The following is a 21,974-nucleotide window of genomic DNA, read 5'->3' as shown; positions in this document are numbered from 1 at the left end:
AACTCATAAAAGGGATACAACTTGGAAAGGAGGAGATCAAATTATCATTATTTGCAGATGATAAGATTCTATACATAAAAGACCCTAAAGACTGTACTAGCAAACTGTTAGAGCTGATAAACACTTTTAGCAATGTAGCATGATACAAAATAAACACATAGTAATCATTAGCTTTCCTATACACTAACAACAAACAGGTGGATGATGAAATCAGGGAATCTCTCCCATTCACAACTGCCTCAAAAAAAAAAAAAAAAAAAAAAAGGTACCTTGGAATAAGCCTAACCAAGGGAGTAAAGGATCTCTACAATGAAAACTTTAAAACACTCAAGTGAGAAATTGCAGAAGACACTAGGAAATGGAAAGTCATCCCATAGTCTTAGATTGGAAAAAATCAATATTGTGAAAAAGTCAATCTTACTAAAAGCAATCTACACATTTAATGCAATCCCCATTTAAATCCCAATGGCATTCTTCAAAGAAATAGCAAAAACAATCCTAAAATTCATTCAGAAGCACAAAAACCTTTGAAGAGCCAAAACAATTTTGAGCAACAAAATTAAGACTGGTGATATCACCATACCTGATTTTAAGCTATATTACAAAGCCATAGTAACAAAAACAGCATGGTACTAAAACAAAGACAGACATGTAGAGATCAATGGAACAAAACAGAGGACCCAGATGTTAATCCATGCAGCTACAGCCATCTGATTTTTGACAAAAATGCCAGAGATCCATTGGACAAAAGACAGCCTCTTCAGCAAGTGGTGTTGAGAAAACTGGATATCTATATGTAGAAGGATGAAAATAGATCCTCGTCTTTCTCCATATACAAGAATCAAGTCCAAATGGATCAGGGACCTTAAGATCAGACCTGAAGCTCTGAAAACAAAACTCTAGATTAAATAAACTATATTCAAGCAGAATCAAAGGTCTATAAGATCTACTGCCATGCTTGGCCCCATATATCCAGGAAAAAAGGGCTCTTCCAAATGCCTGTTTGCTGAGGATGAAAAAGTATTCACTGACCCTGACTCAGTGATACTTGTTTCAAAGCAAAATCTAGCAGTTATGCTTCCTTCTACACACCTGTTGCCCTGGGCCCCTTGCCATGGGATTCAAGTATTGTACCTGTCCTTACTTAATTGATGTGTGTGATACAGAAGCACATACCTTTCAAAATCTCTTTTCAGTTTGTTTTGTACTACCCTGAGGGGTAGACTTCTTCAGCAATGAGTAGACTTTTGTTTTTGTAGATGAAACACACACCCACAAATACACACATACAATGAATTTCCTACTTCTCAGATAGGCTTCTTAAATTCATCTTATGAAGTCACTATTTGTCAAATGCATGAAAAAATTTCTTTGAGACAGATCTCCCTATGTAGTCCACACTGGCTTCACATTCTCAGTCTTCCTGTTTGTACCTCCAAAGTACTGGGATAATAGGTATGTACCACCATAACTAACTCAAAACTATTGTTTTGAACTGTCACTTTTCAAAAAATTCTGAAAACAAAAATTTAGTTTAACCTAGATTTTCAAGACTCAAATATGAGTTTATCTAAGGCAGAAAATGCCACTCAATTTTCGAGTGAATACAGGGATAGGTTCAACATCAGAGTAAACTGGTTTCTTTGCTATCTAAGCCTTGTAGAAGCAGCTCCAGAAATGAAACACAAACACCCTGGGTGGGCAAGTCACTTGGGAGTACCCCAGGTCCTGGCTCCCAGGCTCTCACACTGAGTGTGGGGGTTCTGGGAAAGGGCAAGGTGGATGGCAAGAGGTCATGAAGGACAATGGCAGCAGTATGGTTCAGAGTCCCACAGCTGAGGAAATCTAATCTCATGAGGAAGAAGAGGAAACAGGTTTGCAGAATACAAAGCCATTTGCCCAGAGAGACAGCAGCAGCCCAGACCTGGCTCATGTTCACAGGACACCCTTGGCCCTGCAGAGCTTCTAACAGCCTGTTGTTACACTGAGGAAGACAATCAGGAAAAATTGCCAATAGAAATTACTTAAAGAAACCAAGTGATAGTACCATACCAATTACCTTAAGTCTGGGTGAAATGAAGGATGGAAATAGGAGCTACCACACAGATAAAGCAGCAGACCCCCTACATCTTCAATGGGCCCAAAAATAGGTTGGTTACATTTCTGCTTTGGTTGGCTCAACTTAAGAACTTGACCATGAACTTTTTTAGCACTGGATTAAAACTATCATCTTACGAAAGACATAAAATATAATTTATCTTGCATTATTGAGAATTCACCCACTTAGAAATATCTACTCAAAAATGTGCATCATCCTCGGCAATATTTTATACTGCATAATTAAAATATGTACAACTTTGGGTACTTTTGACTGGGATGAAAAAAATCAATATTCTTTTTTTTTTTGTTCATTTTTACTTATTTACTTGAGAGCAACACAGAGAGAGAAAGAGACACATACAGAGAGAGAAAGAGATAGAGAAAGAGAGAGAATGGGCATGCCAGGGCCTCCAGCCACTGCAAATGAACTCCAGACGCGTGCGGACCCTTGTGCATCTGGCTAATGTGGGTCCTGGGGAACTGAGCCTTGAACCAGGGTCCTTAGGCTTCACAGGCAAGTGCTTAACCACTAAGCCATCTCACCAGCCCAAAATCAATATTCTTTTTAACATACTATGAAATCAGTTTGGTGTGATAGGACCAGTGTTTTATTTTATTTATTCATTTGAGAGAGTGAGAGAGAAGGGTGTGCCAAGGCCTCCAGCCATTGCAAAGAACTCCAGACACATGCTCCACCTTGTGCATCTGGCTTACGTGGGTCCTGGAGAATCAAACCAAGGTCCTTTGGTTTTGTAGGCAAATGTCCTAACCACTAAGCCATCTCTCCAGCCCCCTAGAATCAGTATTTTAGAAAATTTAATAAAGACCAGTTGCAGTGCACACTGAAGAGAAAGTATTGTTTTGTGCAGTGTATGCACATACATTTTTTTTCTCAATTTTTATTAACATTTTCCATGATTATAAAAAATATCCCATGGTTGCACATGCATTTTTGTATGTTCGTGTGTGTGTGCACCCATGTATGTTGTACACATGCTGTGTGAAGAATAGCCTGATACAGAAAATGTTTATTGGTGGAAGGATAGCTCCAATAGGATGTCCTATAACACTCTCCAATTAATCCTAACCTTCATTATTGTTTCAGATGTGTTGTGAAGGGACTTGGGGAAAGGGAAAACATTAATAAAATAAAAAGCAGAGAATATGAATTTGAAAGGCAAAAACAATATTAAAAAGTGGGAAATGGTGGCTCAAGGGATGGCTCAGTGGTTAAGGCACTTGCCTGAAAAGCCTAACAACCTGGGATCAATTCCCCAGCACCCATATAAAGCCAGATACATAAGGTGGCATATGCATCTAGATTTAGTTTAGAGAAGCTGGAGACCCTGGTGTATCCATTCTCTCTGTCTGTCTCTATCTCTCTTCACTTGCCAATAAATAATAAAATATTAAAGCTGGGCATGGTGGCACATGCCTTTAATCTCAGTACTTGAGAGGCTGAAGTAGGAAGATACCTGTGAGTTCAAGGCCACCCTGAGACTACATAGTGAATTTCAAGTGAGCCTGGGCTAGAGTAAAACCCTACCTCAAAAAACAAAACAAAACAAAAAAAGTAAAAAGTTGAAAATTTCTATTTTGTTGTATAAAAATCAACCAGAAAATAAATTTCAGCTTTTAAGATAGAAATCCGGATCATGACCACGGACTATTTCTACATTCAATTTCAAGGGAAAAGTTAAAAGAAGAATAAAAAGGTAGCAGTTACTAGACCATCAGAGGCTCCAGGCTTCTGAAGCCAGGCAAGGTCTAGACGTATCTATTGTCTTTATGTCAATCATCATACTCCAGGGACAAGTGCTTCCGCTTCTCAGAAAGCCAGAAAACATAGGCCACTAACTTTCAGAAGTAGATTTCACTGATAATCAAATCAGATGTCATGAGGTAATTTTATAATGGGAAGAATTAAGCATTTAACCTAAACATAAGTCAGTGGTGAATCTAACAAGAGAGAAAATGACTAATGTGACTTTGGATGACAGATGTTGAACACTCTGGAAAGATGGCCCTTACCATGTTGATCATGCTTTCCAATAAGGTCTCCTTCCCTCCCTCCTCTTCTTTTTTTGTTAAGTTTGAGACAGTCTCACTGAGAAGCCCAGTACTGCCGTAGCTCCTCCAATGCTGGGATTATAGGTATGTACCACTAGCCAGCTCTTTTCTTCTGCTTGCAGGATGTGGGTACTGTAATCAGGCTTCCCTTCAAGGCTGCCCAAAGCTGCATTCTGCTGACCAACAGCCTTAGAGGGAGATGGACAACTCTCTTGTCTCATCCACCAGGACCAGCCTCTTCCCAACCATTGTCTGCACAGGTACTGCCTCCTAAAGCCTTTGGTGGTATTTCTCCCATCAGAGTCACTAAAGAGCTCCTGGAGTAAGCAAATTGTTATCTGGGATCCAACTATCCTGAGTAACAAAGGGCTGGCAAGATAAGACTATGGAATGGTGTGTATATTACCCATCCCAGTGCATGCTTGCAAGAAAAGTTTCAAAGGTACAAGGATAAAGCACATTCACTTGGAGTAATAAACAGGAATGGACCAAAACCACAAAATTGAAACCAGCCAGATGAATAGGATATTTGTTTCAAAGGCTAGATATGTCAAAACTAGAATCATGAAACATATCCGACATCTATTTTAGTCAGGATTACTGCACAAAACAACATATGGAGGACTAGAAAGTGATCAAAATAGGAAAAATAAAATTAATAGGGCTTGATTTAAAGAATTACTATTATTATTATTTTTGGTTTCTTGAGGTAGGGTCTCATTCTAGCTCAGGCTGACCTGGAATTCACTAAGTAGTCTCAGGCTGGCCTTGAACTCACAGTGATCCTCCTACCTCTGCCTCCTGAGTACTGGGATTATAAGAAAATTAAATACTTGAACAAGTTAAAAATTAAATAAAGGATATACAGTATACACAGAAATAGGTTGGGACTAGGGCTGTACTGCAAATGGCGTGGGCAAGGAGAGGTCAATGCATACAGACACCACAAATAAGTGGTTCTGGCTAGGCAGGTACCATGGGAGGCCAGAGCCTTGAAGCAGGCTGGGGAGCATGCCTCTGTACACACAGGACAGCAGTGTCCTACCTGTAGCCAACAGATGGGGAAGTGGGCCTTGCCTTGCCAAATTCCTGCCCTTTTCTTCTTTAAAATACAGTACCGTATGAGTTAATGCTACACAGAATATATCTGCACTGATATAAGTAAATAATTTTTATGTTCATTAAGAATGGCCCAAGGCATAGCAAAACTGCAGCAAATGATAAAAGCAGATGGTAGGAAAAGGGTGAGGCACTAGAATATTACCTAAGGAGGCTGTAACAGCTATATGAAGATTTCAGACTCTTTGCAGTCAAGATTGTACTTTCTGGGGCTGGGGAGATGGTTCAGTGGTTAAGATGCTTGCCTGTAGAGCCAAAGGACCCAAGTTTGATTCCCCAGTACCCACATAAAGCCAGATGCACAAGGTGACATATGCATCTGGAGTTCATTTGCAGTGGCAAGAGGCCCTAGCATGCTCATTCCATGATTTTTTTCTCTCTCTCTTTTATAAATAAATAAATATTTTTTTAAAAGATTGTACTTTCTGATAGGGGTTCACAAACAATTCAGATATGCTCCTGTAATAGTCTAGAAGACTTCACCTAAATGCCAACTTCACAGTGCAGAAAGACGGAGCAAATACACATGATTTTGTGGCAAGTTAGGCCCAGGCGTTTCTGGAAGGAAAAAGATAAGCAGTTAAAAGCTGCACTGTCACTGCCTTTGAGCTCATAGTTATAAAATGATGGATGAATGAATACAAGGGAAAAAAACAACAAATGTAGAAGTAAACGTTAACCTGCTATGAAAGAAGGACCAAAGCTCATATATTTCTAAGGTGAAAGAGCATAGTCTTCTCAGCTGTACTGAGCCTGCAGTGAGACTGAAAACCTGAGGATCTGGCAGCTATTAAAAGCTTTACATACATTTGTAGCCTGTGCCTTGGAACTCCAGAGAAACATTTCCTTCCATTAAAAACGTTAAACTCTCAGAAAATTAAATAGTACTGAAAATGATTAGATGAAATAGATATATCTAAAGAATCCAACTATTTCAGTTGAATGTTCTCATCCACAGAAACACAATCACGCTTTCAGTTCTGATTTCAGTCAGGCATCTATTTTACAACCAAATCTGTGTCAAGTTTTAGTTTAAAAAGCAGAAAGTATTGCAGTTTAAAACATAAAACAAGGCAAGGGGTCTATATCTTGTGTAGTGAGAGAAGAGATTAAAATCTGTCTTGTCTATTAATTCCAGGCTGACGACACAATGAGATAAATATATCCCCTACTTTGTTACGTGCTGCCAGAACCAATCATCTATCTTCCTGCAAGTTTTCTCAGGGATCACTAAGACGATTTTTTTCTTTTTGATATGCATTTTGTGTTGAGAAAATAGAAACAGCTAGAGAAAGAAAGTGAAAACATGCTGAATACAGGGAGGTAGGAGAGAGATAATGTTGAGGAGAAAGAAAAAGCCTCAACTTCTTATCTTTTATTCTCTTTTATATGCAAATGTACACCTGCTAAAATACTTCTAAATCTACAAATAAAAAGAAAATATCTGATGAACAAGTGCTTTTAACAACCCATTACAAGAGCCTGATATACATGTGGTTTACCAGCCTCTAAGGGGTGTTTGGAGGCAGGGAATCTGCCCATTACTTTTGCAGAAATCCTTAATGAAAAAAGAAGAGATAGGCCTGGAGAGGAATAACAAAGGGAGATGCACACAATACTACCACTGCAGCTAGAAAACCCGACCTTGAACCCACAAAGAACTGGGCATCTTCAACTAAAGAAGTGTAAGTTCTGATTATATATGAAATAGGGAGAAATTTTAAAATTCAAATTGAAAAATGTTCTGTCTATAGAATTTCCTAGTTCTATTACTTTTCATGTGTTTTTGCACAGGTCAAAAAGTGTTTTTCATGCTACACTAAATATGTTGCTTATGAAGCAAACTCAGTTGTTTTTGAAAACTAAAATAAAAAAATAAAATGTATTTCTAAAACTAATACAGAAAACAAATATTATGACTGAGACTCCAGAAACCATTTGTTCTGTAACGTGTTCAAATGAAAATAAGACAATATTAGGATATGGATGTTTTTGCAATTCTGAAAATAAAGAAAATTAATCTATACTTAGGCCAAAAAAAGAAGGGTTGATGAAGAAGAAAAATCCCTAATTCACATGAGTTGTTTGGGGCAGTGTCAAAAAACAGAGATTTATATTCTAGTTTTTACTTCTATGGGACAACTCAAAAATAAACCTGAAAACAAATGCTACCCTTATAACTAACTAAAGTGACTCCAAAGCTGTCATGAAACAATTTTGGGGGTATATATTCATTCCTCTGTGTTCTTGAGTTCCTTATCCACAGATCAAAAAACCAAACATGAACTAGAAATATTTGAGAAAAATGTGTTTGTACTGAATATGCTTTTCATGTCATAATTTTAACAGCACTAGTAGTTATAGTACTCATATTGCTCTAGTTGTCAAGACGAGTAATTTAGATATGATTTAAGGCATATGGAAGGACATATATAGGCTAAATGCAAATACCAAACCGTTTTATATAAGAAACTTGAGCACCCTTGGATTCCAGTATCCAGGGTGCTCCCGGAACCTATCCACCTAGTATAGTGAGGGACAACTCTACTTTCTACAATACTTTAAACCTTATCATCTGTCTCTTAGGTGATTTCCAGCTCTTAAGATAACAGCACTGGACTGGAGAGATGGGTTAGCAGTTAAGCGCTTGCCTGTGAAGCCTGAGAACCCCGATTTGAGACTCGGTTCCCCAGGACCCACATTAGCCAGATGCACAAGAGGGCACACGCATCTGGAGTTCCCTTGCAGTGGCTGGAGGCCTGGGCGCGCCCATTCTCTCTCTCTCTCTCTGCCTCTTTCTCTCTCTGTCTGTTGCTCTCAAATAAATAAATAAAAATAAACAAAAAAAAATAAAAAAAAGATAACAGCACGCTCACCTCTCAAAGCTTGGACACTCTTGATCAGAAGCTGCATATTACTGGTATAACTCAACACCTCCCTATTCGCCATGCTAGGGATTGAAATCAGGGCCGCATGCATGCTGAACAGGTGCTCTATTGCTGAACTATACTCCTAGCCATGAGTAAAAACAGTATTTTTAAACAATTTGTACTCAACTAATTTATAATGGGAAGAATCAGACATCATGACAACATTATCATCTGTACAAATACCAGAAGAATGGGTATGAGGTGAACTGGAAGCAAGAAATGTAAAATATGAGGACAGGCTTCCATATGCCCTTGAATAATCCCCCCTCAAACAAATTCATGTCCATCCAACCTCAGAAGGTGACCTTATTTGTGGAAAGTAAGAGCTAAAAAGGTCAGGATGGATCTTCTTATATCTCTAGGTGGTCTAAATCTCAACGGCTGAGGTCCTCTAGTACAGAGGCAACACAGAGACACAAAAGAAAGTAATGGGAAAGCGGAGGCAAAGACTGAAGTGATACTACTCAAGCCAGAGTCACCAGAGGTTAGGAATAGCCAGGAAGACGTCTCCCTGGAACATCAGAGGGAGCAGGACCCTGCTATGACCTTTATTTTGGATTTCTGCATCCAGAACTGTGGCAGAATAAAGTCTATTATTTTAAATTTGTGGTATTCTGTTTTCATTTTTGAGATTATGTTGCTCAGGCTGGCCTCCTATTCCTGGGCTCAAATGATCCTTGCTTCGGCCTCCTACAAGTGTATGCCAATGTATGCAGTTAAGTTTATGGCACTTTGTTAAGGCAAGTCTGGGAAAATAATGCTCTCCTTGACCTCTAACTGTGTCAAGATTTAATACAATTTTTCTAAATCTGAGTCACTTGGGTAAAATGAAGGTCCTTTATAACCTGACCTACAGTGGTTCTCCTAGCTTTGAGACTCTCACTCCAGAGTTCTCAAACCTAGAAACTAATATGTTATGAAATGCTTATACCGACTCTTACCTCCCTGAAGTTATCATGTCGTAGAAACCCCACATGGAGTTATGCTGTGCACTCACCAGGGAGAATCTCTGGGTAGTTATAAGTTCATGTCCTTGAATGCAGAAGTATCTAGTCAGCAGTACTCCTCAGAATGCTATCTTTTATTTTTTCATGGCCACATTAAATACCCAGCATCACTCCACAATATAATTAGGAGTGCTTACCATTGCAAACAGTAGGTAACAGGCCCCTTGGGGCAGGTGCCCGCAGACTGACCTGTGCCCTAGCAACAGAGATGTGGACTACATTGGACAATTCTGCAACAAATAATGGCTCCCTTGATTTCACAGAAGTTGGGAGCAGAGCAGATCACATGTCTCTACTAATTCTCAAGAGGAAAGCACTTTTGGAACAAGAAAAAAGGAAAAACATTAATAGTAAAGTTGTTATACTTGAAGTGATATGCCATTATACTTGGGTGGCCCAAAGTTGTCACTGCTGTTTTTTCTGGCAGAATAAATCCAGTCACGAATGACAACCTGGCCATTGTGTTCAAAGCTCCTTTTCAGCTTGGTAAAAAACAGTAATGTTTGGGGAGGAGGTGCCCAGAAACCCAAGCAGCACCCTGCAAATTGATGCTGACCTCCTGTAAAGATTATCCATGGATGCCTTAGTATGACGACCTGGCATATTTCATCTGGTCAAAGAATATCACTGTGGAATGGCACAGTGAGGCAATCACTTTCAACACAGCTTGACCAAGAGAACTGGTGTCAAAAGAATGAGAGGTTGAATGGACATTCTTAGAAGCTTAATCCTCTTGAGATAAAAGCCAGCAGCCCTTTTCACATGCAGCTTAAAGAGATGAGTTTTGCCAGGATGGGCACGTGGGGTGGGAAAAGTGGTGTGGAGTGAATGACTGAAAGAGATAGCATTCTGGTCTGAATCAACAAACATTTAAGGGAACTCTTTAATGTCCCCATTTTTATTCATTTGTTTGACAAATTAAGTGCCTACTCTGTGCCACATACTGTTGGGTGCAAAATTTTTATGACATGTAACATATACTGTATTATTTGCTAAAACTAAAGCTCAGTGCCAAAAGGTGTATTCAGTGGGAATAAAAACAAAATTGCCAAAAACAGAATTTCACTTTGTGGGTCTAAGGACTTCAAAGAGAAATGGTTCTCATCATTATCTTGCTAAACATCACTTTCCTCCTGGGAAAGTCTGGGAAACACTGGCCAGAAGACCTACTTCCTGGACATATTCTCAGAAGCCCAGCTGTGCTCCGGCCTGCCTCACTGTATAAAGGGCATGCTCTCAGTATGACCTGCACTTGGAACATCCTGTAAGCTACTCAGGTTTCCAGGCCTAGCCCAACAGAAAGGAAAGGTGTGACCTTGCTCATCACCACTCTTAAATCCTTGTGGAGCTTGCATTTGCTTTGATGGTCAATGTACCCAGATATCCTGGTGCACTTGCTTTTCTATTAAGACAAAAGATAGTGAAATGAAAAGAGTCTGGGACTCAAAATCCTAAAATCTGAGTTTGACTTCACATTTAATCCATTAGACAAATATAACCCTGAATAGGAACCAACCTTTCTAAATTTCTGCTTGATTAACAGGACAAGTCACTGAAATTTACCCTACAGAACTACTGTGAAGATTAGAAATGATGGAGGCTTACTGAAGGCAGAGAATCAGTCTTTTCTTCTTAGGCATCCCAAGATTCAGTCCAAAGCTAACATACATACAGATGATATATTACTTATCATATATAGAAAATCACATTCATAGATAGCAACATTAAACTCTGATTTCAACCTGGATTCCTTGGTGAGAACTGTTAACAGGTCAGTCACTCTGTGGAAACATTTACTCTTGGGTGTGCGGGGAGATGTGTGTATGGGAGTATTTCTATGTAAATCTCAGCAAAGAAAATCTATACTGCCTATAATGATGCCTTTGGATAGACAGTAAACTCTTTAAGAATGAGTCTATCTGCCAAGAAGGCTTAGGTTGGGAGGAGGAGCACAAGCAAGAAAATGGACATGAGAATGAAGTTGGGTGTGGTGGCATATACTAGTCCCTAGCACTCAGGAGGATCAGTATGAGTTCAATCCCAGCCAAGAGCTAGAGTGAGTGAGTTCTAGGCTATAGTAAGACCCTGTCTCAAAAAAACAAAAAAAAAAAAAACCAAAAAAACAAGAGGGAGAGATGGCTTAGTGGGTAAGGGGCTTGCCTGTGAAGTCTAAGGACCCAGGCTTGATTCCCCAGAATCCACATAAGCCAGCTGCACATGGCAGTGCATGCATCTGGAGTTTGTTTGCAGTGGCTAGAGGCCCTGCATGCCCCACCCTTCTCTCTCTCTAATAAATAAATTAAACTTTTTAAAAAGTAAAACCTCTTGTCTAAAAGAAGAAATAAAACGGGAGACATGGAAACCTTTGTAAAGCCATTTACTTGGTAAAGCATTGCTCTACTGTCCTTGCCACCTATGCCGTTGTCCTTGTGAGCCACATCTTCCCTCCCACCCTGAAGTTCATGTGTAAGAGCCTCATATGCCTTGCCTCTACTTAATTCTGTTGCTGTGTCTGTCATTGAATGAGTACTTATTTTGTGGCCAATCCCTGCATGAATGCTACTTGTTAAAGCTGTTCATCAAATTGACTAGCAAATTAGAGTAGTAACTTTAGGCAGTCCAGTAATGTTCTTTTTAGGTGTGGGTTATTCTCTATGTTCCTGTTTCCTTTATAGCCATTTCAGAAGAGGTGAAGGTGAAATTCAGGGCAGAGGCTGGGTACAAAGTTCTGAAGTTATACCAGTTTAGAATGATCAGGTTTCTGAGGATAAGAGCCTAGGGGCACAATAGCTATCTTTGCATAGTTGAGGAGCTGCTACATATAAAGCTATATATTTATTGAACATAATTGTAGCATGAAGACTGGTAACACATGAACTTTCTGACTATCCATTTTATAGAACCAAACTAAAAGTCTTCCAGGTGTGAGACTGTGGGCTGGGAATTTAAATTACCAGCAGGCGCTATGGCCTTCTTAAGATACATATTCGCCATATTCATATGGCTTACATGGGGGTTTGGGGAAATCAAACCTGGGACCTTAGGCCTTAACCACTAAGCAATCTCTCCAGTCCTCCAACTTAATTTATTTTATTTTTTGGTTTTTCAAGGTAGGGTCCCACTCTAGCCCAGGCTGACCTGGAATTCACTGTGGAGTCTCAGGGTGGCCTTGAACTCACAGCAATCCTCCTACCTCTGCCTCCCGAATGCTGGGATTTAAGGTGTGTGCCACCACACCCAGCCATTTAAAATTTTTAATACCTAATACTTTAGCATACAAAAAAGTTCTCTTTAAACTGCCATTTACTGGCAGATGGAGGGTAAGTTGTTAGAATTACATTTTAACTTCTGTTTTTTCTTTCTTAAACATGTTTTTATTTAATTATTTGCAGGCAGGGAGGGAGAGATAACAAAGAAGAGAGGAGTGCAGAGTATGGGAGCTTCAGGGTCTTTTACCACTGCAAGCAAACTCCAAATGCATGTGCCACTTTGTGCATCTGGCTTTACATGGCTAGTGGGGAATTGAAACTGGGCTGTCAGGCTGTGCAAGCAAGTGACTTTAAATGTTGAGCCATCTCCCTAGCCCCATTTTAAAATCTTAATGTAAGTGAGTTGCTGCCCTCCATATCCCAAATAATAATACTATTGTCAAGGCCCTTGTTTGCCCACCAGAACTAGATGGCCAAGACCCTACTGCTGATGACACTACATGCTTGGGCTATAGGATACTGGGACAGCAAGAAAACAAGCTGAAAGCCTCTTCCCTGTTAACTAGATGGCAGGATGCTAGAAAGAGCTATGCAGCCTGCTAGGGGGTAGTTATCAATAGTCTTAACCAGCAGTGGACCCTGCAAACTTTATGGCTGGCCAGCCAGGCAAAATGTGACAAATGTGGCATATCTGTTATGGGAGAAAACAACTGTTCTCCGCATGGATTTGAAGCCCACTTCATGAGAGGGAATTCATGCCTAGTACTGAAAACCTAACCAAAAATCTATGGCTGGAGAGGTCATAAGCCCTGGGTGGGGTAGGGGGAACTACTACTGTTGTTTGGCTAAATGGATATATTATGCCCACCAAGGCTCCCTCTTAAATTTTTGTGTTTATGCTCATATATTAAGGCTACTTTCTCACTTTTGGTTAAAGAAGCTTCTCTTTTCAGATGGTGGTGACTTTTAGGGAGACTCTGAGCTCAAAAGGGCTGAAACGAAGTGATAGTGGAGTGTTCACCACTAAGTGAGACATCTCTATCACATCCTTCAAGACTCAGGGACCATTGCAGAAAAGGTGGCAGAGAGAATGTAAGAGCCAAAGGAAGGGGAGGAATGCTTTGGATATTATCTTCTATACATTTAGTGGCCATTGCATTCATGACCTCACAGTTAATATCTACCTAATATCTGCATAATTATGAGGGCAAAATAAAAATAGAAGAGGGACTAGTTGGAAAGAAGAGGTTCAGTGGGGGGGGGTGTTAGGGAAGAAGGAACAAAACATAGCAGCGGTAGCAGGGGGTTATGATTAGAGTATATTGTGTATATGAATGGAGGCTGTCAATAACAAATTTTAAAAAGCTTAGTGCAAAATGGCCCTGATTTTGTCTAGGCAAGTCACACTTCTTCCCATATGAAAAGCAAAAAGGGGCTGGGCATGGTGGTGCAAGCCTTTAATCCAAGCACTGAGGAGAAGGATCACTGTGAGTTTGAAGCCACCCTGAGACTACATAGTGAATCCCTGGTCAGCTTGGGGCTAGAGAGAGACTCTACCTCGAAAAACCAAAAAAAGGAGAGGGGGGTGGATTTTTTTTAAATAAAGAGTATGAGAAAATAACCTGTTATTAATTTGGTAGTGTCACCAAAACTATACCAAGGGGAATAAAAAAGAATGTTACAAAAAATCATTTTATAAATAATCTTTGTAATCACAGGCTTATAAAGAATAAGCATTTATAATTCTAACTGAAATAAGTTCAGAGGTCATTAAATACCTCTATGTTCAAAGGCAAATGCAAGGAAAAAACAACCAAATGAGTTTTTGGTTATCTGTAGTTTGGGTATCTTTTGTTTTCTTCTATTAATAAAAATAATCAAGAGCAGGGATACTACCAGAGTTTTCTCAAAATGAAGAATAAAAACACAGTGCCACTGGAGACAAATGTTTAAAGAAAAGAAAATCTCGGTATATTTCAATGAAATATTACCTAATATATAGCCACTGTACTATAAACTGTTGGCAAAACTGGAGTTCATCACAGAAATATGAGTTCGCAAAGCTAATCATAATGTAATAAATTGTATTGTTATGAAAGTAAGCCATTCTTTTCTGCTTATAAACAAGAATAAAACCACCACATATGCAGATGCATGCCTCAGTACCTTAGTGCAATGGTGTATTTACTTGTATAAATATTTAAAGTCAGACCTTTGAATTTATAATGAAGTAGCATACCACTTTACAAAATCAGGTATGAGTAAATTTAGATGTACAACAAATAGGACTCTGTTCAGAATACTAATTGCTGCTGATGATATTCTAACCCCCTCAAAAAGTAATGATATCATTCAGATTCCATCTAAACACAGCTAAAACATTTGCAGAAATCTTAATAGGTCTTGATAAACCCTGATTGGTGAAAATGTTAAACTACCAGATAGGCTTGATTAACAAGGTGCAAGCAAACTTCCTACCTGACACATTTTTCCTGTTCTTGTTTTAATAATTTACCTCAAATTACTATAGGAAAGAGTAAAGTCAGAAACATCCATGGCTTGTCATACAATGACTAGGTAGGTGCTTTTCTAGGCAGCTGAACTTTCTCACATGGCCACAGATGGTGAAATGCTACACGGTGGATAGCATGATGATGAAGAGAAGAGTTTAGTGGACACAGATGCTTGCCACTTGAGTTACGTTAAAGTAGCTTGTATGTTATGCTCTTCTGGCCAATGGCCAGCTCTTGCATGTAGTACTGGAACATTAGCTCTTAGCAAGGGCCCAAGCACTAACCTAGAATGTTCTGATTATAAACTAACACTGCATCCTGTTTTGAGACTGTCAGGCACATTTAGCTTCTTTACCTGTGACTTGAACTGTTGCAGTCATGTTTTCTTCCTTGCTCTCATCTCCACAGCCACTTGAAACTTCTGAAAATTGAAAACATGTTAATAAAAATGTATTTCAAAATCAAGGAATAGATCTTTTTACCCAATGCTGGGGATTTAATTACCATTTATTTTTGCTGTTTCTTCACCTGTTTTTGTTAGTTTATTTTTTTGTCTGAAAGCGACTGCCAGGTGCCTAATTAGGTTTGTAAGATTTCATAACTTGTAAACATTAATTTCATTAGAAATTCAACAGAACTTCAGAACTACATATATATCAGAAGGTGGTATAAAATAAGTACCATATTATGCATCCTAAAGCCAAAGATCTCCCCTGACTAGTGTTTTTTGTAAGTATGCCTTGAGAAGGAGGATGTTGCATTGACTGAATGCCTTTTTGCTGTGAACAGACTGTTAACAATAGTTACCTTGTTCCCTTGTAAGAACACTGTTGAGTCTCAGAGCTGGTTTTGCTTCCTTTATTCCTCTATTGTCATTCAGAATAGATGGCAAGCTGCAAGATGATTCATTACTGTGAATAGCCGACCTATGGTCACACTCTTCTGCAGGGGCTTTTTTCAATAATGTTGTTGCCTACAGTGTTTCAAAGAAAGTAATAAGAAATCAAAACAAATCGAAACCACATTCCTCTTGCTCTCAACGATTCAGACTTCAAATATAATTTTAGGTTAAGTTTTACTTAGGATTTAATTTGATTCTTGACATTAACTGAAATTAAAATGTTCTCAAGATAAAATAACATCTGGTTATTTTCCAACACAATTTAATTCTATGCAACACTTTTCATTCATAATATATATTTTTGAAGATTGCATCTTCTGTATGGCACAAATGTTGTACTTGTGAAGTATGTATGTGATCGCCTCTGTTTATCTAAGCTGGTTTATTCTCTCTGACATATACAAAAGTCTGCCCCAGACTTTCTTTCTGAGGGTATGATTGACTCTTTTAATTCATGAATCCTGTTTACTAGACTTGTCACAAAGAGTTGCTCTAGACTGAAAGGGATTTCTGGAAAAATGTGATCTTCTGGTATCCCCAACCTCTAAAAATGACATGTTAACTCCCATCAATAGGAAGATGGGAGAACAACTTTGTGGTTGATGAAGATGCACCAAGTAACAATATGACTGAGGGCTGGGCGTGATGCAGACCTTTAATCCCAGCACTTGGGAGGCAGAGGCAGCAGGATTGCTGTGAGTTCAAGGCCAGCCTGAGACTACATAGTGAATTCCAGGTCATCCTGGGCTAGAGTGAAACCCTACCTTGAAAAACCAAAAGAAAAAAAGAAAAAGATGACCGACTCGTGTGTGAATCCCAGTTTTCAGGCAAGGAAAAATGTAGTCTATACTTGGCTTTACCTGCCACTCTGCTTATCTTTTTCCAAAGGGTACTAGATTGTTTTATCTATACAGGAGACATGAATTTATCACAGCCTTCTTGAGAGGTGAACAAATAATGGCAATTAACCAGGTCAGCACTTTGCCCATAAAACATTAACAATATGCTGGTAACAAGGGTTAAATGTTTAGTAGACAGCCTCTGATCACATCATCTGCTGCCACAGTGCATTAATAGTAATAGGAAGTATATCTCATTTCCTATTAAACAGTAGTGATTTGTTCAACCTTAGTGGTGGTAGCAATCTGTTGTCTGATGATGATAGAAAATTTGGAGCTGCATTTAGCCTAACATGAGAGAATGGATCTGTGATGTCACAAGCTAATATGAAGAGCATTGAATAAAGGTTACCAGATTATATGTAGCCAAGCGAATAAGTAACAAAGATTATTCAAGGCAAATAATCATTCCTTGTCATTAGCATGGAAGAAGATAAAGATGGTCTGAGAGGAGTACCACTGAAGCAGAGCAAGGGAGACCCAGCCTTGAATATCTAGCTTGGGAGATCCTTCAAGGCTATTGTTTTTGGCCCTACCATCTCTGTAAGGCTCTCTTCCTTTCCTCTCCCCAGGGCTGGCTGGCTTCTTGGGCCCATGGCTTATGATTAGAGCTAGAAAAGCTCGTGGGGAAAGGGTGTATAAGGAAGTGTAGTCCTTTGCTAAAGAACTTGATGTTAAATTAGCCTTGCAACTGGGATCTGCTTATGGATGGTGTAGTCCTTGTGACTAACTGCATTTCTTCTATTTATAATACCTGTCCCTGCATTTTTATCTGGGACAACTCTTTGTGAGGATGACCTGACCAGTATCTGTTTCTATAGATTGGGATTCAGACAGGAGTCCCATCCTTTAAGTCCAGGCCAATCTAGCTCTCATCACTGGCCATCATCTTGCCTGCTGCAGTAGCCTACATGTAGCTCTCTGCTGACCTGCTTCTCAGGTCCACTAGGAAGAGAAAGGAAGTACAGATAGTACCTCCCCGAATTGCCCTTTCTGAACTATCCATGTATTCTCTGGACCTGTCCTGACGGCATCTACTGGAGCCCAAAAATACTGGATATGTGCAAAGCATTTTAAAGTATGGATTAAAAAAACTCACCTAGTGAAAAAAAAAAAAACTTTTACCTAATGAAAACTATAATTTTCATTTTCTCAAATTTAAAATAATCAACACATTTTCAAGTATTTCTAAATTGTATTACCTAATAAATACCTATAACTAATAATTTCTTGACATGAATTCTTGATTTAACACATAATAAAAATAAAACTGCTTAAGGATTATTGAAATTTTTGCACTTTCTGTGATAGTTGCAGTATGTAGATTAATATGCTTTCAGCAATCTAAAATAAGCAACTTTATAATTTCTCTCACCCCTGATGGCTGACCTCACTTTGGATTATCAGTGACTCAGAGTACTTCTTTCTAGACCCTTATGTAAGTTATCAGGATCAAAATGAGTCAGAAGGCCATGGACAAGCACCTTCCTAAAAGGTCCTTGTCTACTTATAAGAATAACACTACTGCCACTGTGATAAGCCTGCTTTTCCATGTGACATATATAATATGGTGACCATAGTGTTCTGCCAACTGAATTTATTCTGTATATTTTACCCCATATATCTTTGCTAATATCCACCTCCAAGATTTCTTTCTTTTTTGATATGTGAAAATTATATTTATGGGGTACCATGAGATATTTCATTGCATGCATATATTGTGTAATGTTCAAATAGGCACATTTATAAAACCATTGAATATCTTTTCTTTCTTTTTTTGTAGGAAAAATGTTGATTTCTGGCTTACAGTTTTATTATTGTTATTAACAACATATTTCATATGGCTACATCATGTGTTGGTACTCTCTTCTCCCTTGTTCCTGCCACCATTCTGTTGGGGACACTCCTCAGTGGGATTGCAGGTATTCCCTATGGGGTTGTGGTTTATGTGTTGTGGGAGCAGCAGTCAGTTATTTTGGGGGGAAGTGAATGCCTCTGGTCATGATGTCTCAACCTGTGGCTCTTACCATCTTTCTTCCCCCTCTTCTGCAAAATTCCCTGAGCCATGGTGGTTGAGTTTTATGTCTACTTCAGTGGAATGCTTTTAGGAGCCTCTGGATTTCTGCTTTGTTAGGCGTTGAGTATCCTCAGGGTCTGTCTCCTCCACCCTGGTGCTTATTATCAGGTTCAGCATGGAAGCAGCATTCATACTTGTCTCCCCAGTTCCTCTGTGGTTTGAGCTGTGGCTTAGCTGAAGCGCAAGGGGTCGTTTATCTCCTCGGGTCTCACTATTCTGTGCATGCATCCTCTGGAGCAGGGGATCCAGGAATCTGATTTCTTTATTTTTTGATAGAAATCTTTATAAAAGGACTGACCTGTTAAGATAATTCTACAGCTAATTTCTCAAAGACTAGTATTTTATATTTATAAAGATTTTGGTGGATGGTCAAACTGCAACATGAGAATACACGGCTTCACACTACTGATCCATAGAGACAACAGGGAGAGCAGAGGATCTGCCCCATGGGGCATCATTAAAGGAACACACAGTCTAAGTCCTTAACAAGCAAGAAATATGATACACAGAGACAAAGTCAGCCTCAGACAAGGACCAGTCATAAGTTTCTAATCAAAAACTATTTCTGTAGAGTTAAGGAAACCATCTGTAATACTAAGGACCTAATCTTAGGATAGGTGTATTGTTTGCAGATGTTCCAGATCTGCATTATTTCTGAGGAAGCCCCAATTTTAAGGAGACTGTTTAAGAGTGAGGAAACTACCTCACACCTGCAAAGTAACAAAAGCCTGAAGCAGAGTTAACAAGCTGCTTCACACCGGACTAGGTTCTGCAAACTCAAGTTCACCCTCAGAAAAAATATTGCCAGACAACTATTTTTCCATGGACCTTCTGATTGGGCTTATGAATGATGAAACATGCACAGTTTTAAACTTGACTGCTACTAATAAAGGCCCTCTTTGATTGAATACCTTTAGAGCCCATGAAGGGAAACTGCAGAGTGTTTTACTATTCTCAGCCATTTAAAGCCCAAGTCAGTAACAACAAGTGAGTCCTTGCTTCTCTACCTTCCCAGGGTAGGGGATAAGATTTGGAAATAAAATGCCATAGTACCCACTGCAGAATTCTGGTGTTTATACCTCCTTATATCAGGTCTAATAGCAGATAAATTATGAATTTCACTGAATGGGGTAATTTTCTTACGTTCAGCTTGACATTTCAAAATTTGGTTTTCTTATTTCTCTTGTTTTTTTTTTTTTCCTTAGAGAAAATACATCCAGGGGGATGGAGAGATGGCTTAGCAGTTAAGGTGCTTGCCTGCAAAGCCAAAGGACCCAGGTTCAGTCCCAGGACCCATGTAAGCCAGATGCACAAGGTGACACATGCATCTGGAGTTTGTTTGCACCAGCTGGAGGCCCTAGCATACCCATTCTCTTTCTCCCTTTATCTCTATCTGCCTCTTTCTGTCTCACTCAGTAAATAAATAAATAAAATATAAGAAAAACACATCCAACACTAAAACAATATGGTTTCTGTAAGAAATAGTATGAATACAACAAGAAACAGTATGAAATCATTCTGACAGAATTAAATTTCTTTTTATAGACAAACATTGCTACTAACACAGCTACCAAGAAGCAGTGAAACAAATAACAATCTGCAGAACACAGATTTAACTACTTCGTTCTCGAAATTCTTTCCTTTGGAGACAGTGGAATAATTTTTCAGTACTTAAAGAGAAATACAAGTATAATCACGTTACATGTAAGTTAAAGGAAGGGATTTTACTCATGCAACAATCAAAACAAGGGAGAAAATAATCACAAGAGCCAGCAAGATCAGGAGAAAAGAGTAAGGAAGCAAGTTATCCATCATTTAGGGACAAAGTCTTCTTGGTGAATAAAACCTGTGTGTGTGGAGGGAGCAGGACCCCACCTATTCAGATGACATCAGTAAGTTGCTCTTCTGTGTCCAAGTTCTCCTGCCTGGAAACAGTCATCACTTGGGAGAAAAGGAGTATTAAGCCTCTCTGTATTTTAATGAAACACCCAACTCATTTTTTTCCACATAAAGTAATTACAAATGTTTCTGAATTAAAGGCATGTAGCTCAATTATGCAATTGCCTAATAGGATGGCTATGCAGTCACTGCCAGATTTTATCTGGTCTCCAGGGGACAGTGAGTTTCTGTGGCTTTGGTGATGTATTTACTCAAGAGAAGGGATTGATAAGAGCTGACAGCACAGGGATCCACAGGTAAACATCATTTACATGTGGATGTTTAATTAGCCATTTACCCAAGAGATCAAAGTAAATACTTCAGGGCTTCATTAGACCTTGAACCAAATAATTTTAAACAAAGCTTTCTTAAATTTTGAAAATCACTTATTTTTAAGATTTTATCTAGAGAGAGATATTTGCTAAATGTATATATTGTTTCAATATGCAGAAACAACTCAGATACTTTATTTTGATGAAAGGATGATGAAGGCTGGGGATTTAGCTCAGTAGTAGAGCTTAGCATGCACAAGACCCTGAGTTCAACTCACAGCACCACACACACATAATGCATAAACCACACAGCTTTAGAACCCACAAAAGTTCACAAAGTTCTTTGAAACTATGCATTTTTTCAGCTATTCTGACATGTTGACATGCTTGAGAAACTGTCAGCTTACCTCCACTGTTCAGGGGTGTGCATGTGCATGTGTTGATGTATGTGTCTGAGTGTGGGCACGTGCATGTCACAGCGTCCACAAGGAAGTCAGAGGACAATTTCAGATGTCAAACTTCACCTTCCACCTAGTTTGAGGGATCCACATAAAGCTTGATTTATAAAGTGGGGCATACATCTGGAGTTTGTTTGCAGTGGCAAGAGGCCCTGGTGTACCCATACTAGCCCTTTCTCTCATACTTTTTCTCTCTGCTTGCAAATAAATAAATTGAAAACATTTTTATAAAGCATAGAATATACCATTTCTGCAAAGAAGCAATTTTTATAAACTTGGAACATTTTAATTTTAATTAATTTATTTATCTAACAGAGAAAAAAGGGAAGGCGGGAAAAAGGGAGAGAGGGAGGGAGGAAGGAAGGGAGGAAGGGAGAGAGAATGGGCGCTCCAGGGCCTCCAGCCACTGCAAACAAACACTAGATGCATGCGCCCCCTTGTGTACCTGGCTAACGTGGGTCCTGGGGAATTGAACCTGGGT

At 39.1% G+C, this 21,974-nt stretch overlaps 1 protein-coding gene across 3 annotated transcripts in view; it reads right to left on the bottom strand.

Annotated features, from left to right (window-relative positions):
• Positions 1-21,974, bottom strand: part of Kiz (kizuna centrosomal protein) — a 125,934-nt gene that overhangs the window by 17,720 nt on the left and 86,240 nt on the right. For all 3 annotated transcript variants that reach the window (XM_045156476.1, XM_045156477.1, XM_045156478.1), the window contains 2 exons: positions 15,756-15,921; positions 15,304-15,369 (listed from right to left, as the gene is read on the bottom strand). In XM_045156476.1, the coding sequence (XP_045012411.1) occupies positions 15,304-15,369; positions 15,756-15,921 (232 nt within the window). The remainder of the gene's footprint in view (positions 1-15,303; positions 15,370-15,755; positions 15,922-21,974) is intronic.

The sequence above is a fragment of the Jaculus jaculus genome, chromosome 8 (genome assembly GCF_020740685.1).
Source record: "Jaculus jaculus isolate mJacJac1 chromosome 8, mJacJac1.mat.Y.cur, whole genome shotgun sequence".
Classification (NCBI taxonomy): domain Eukaryota; kingdom Metazoa; phylum Chordata; class Mammalia; order Rodentia; family Dipodidae; genus Jaculus; species Jaculus jaculus.
This window is presented reverse-complemented; position numbering and strand designations above follow the sequence as displayed.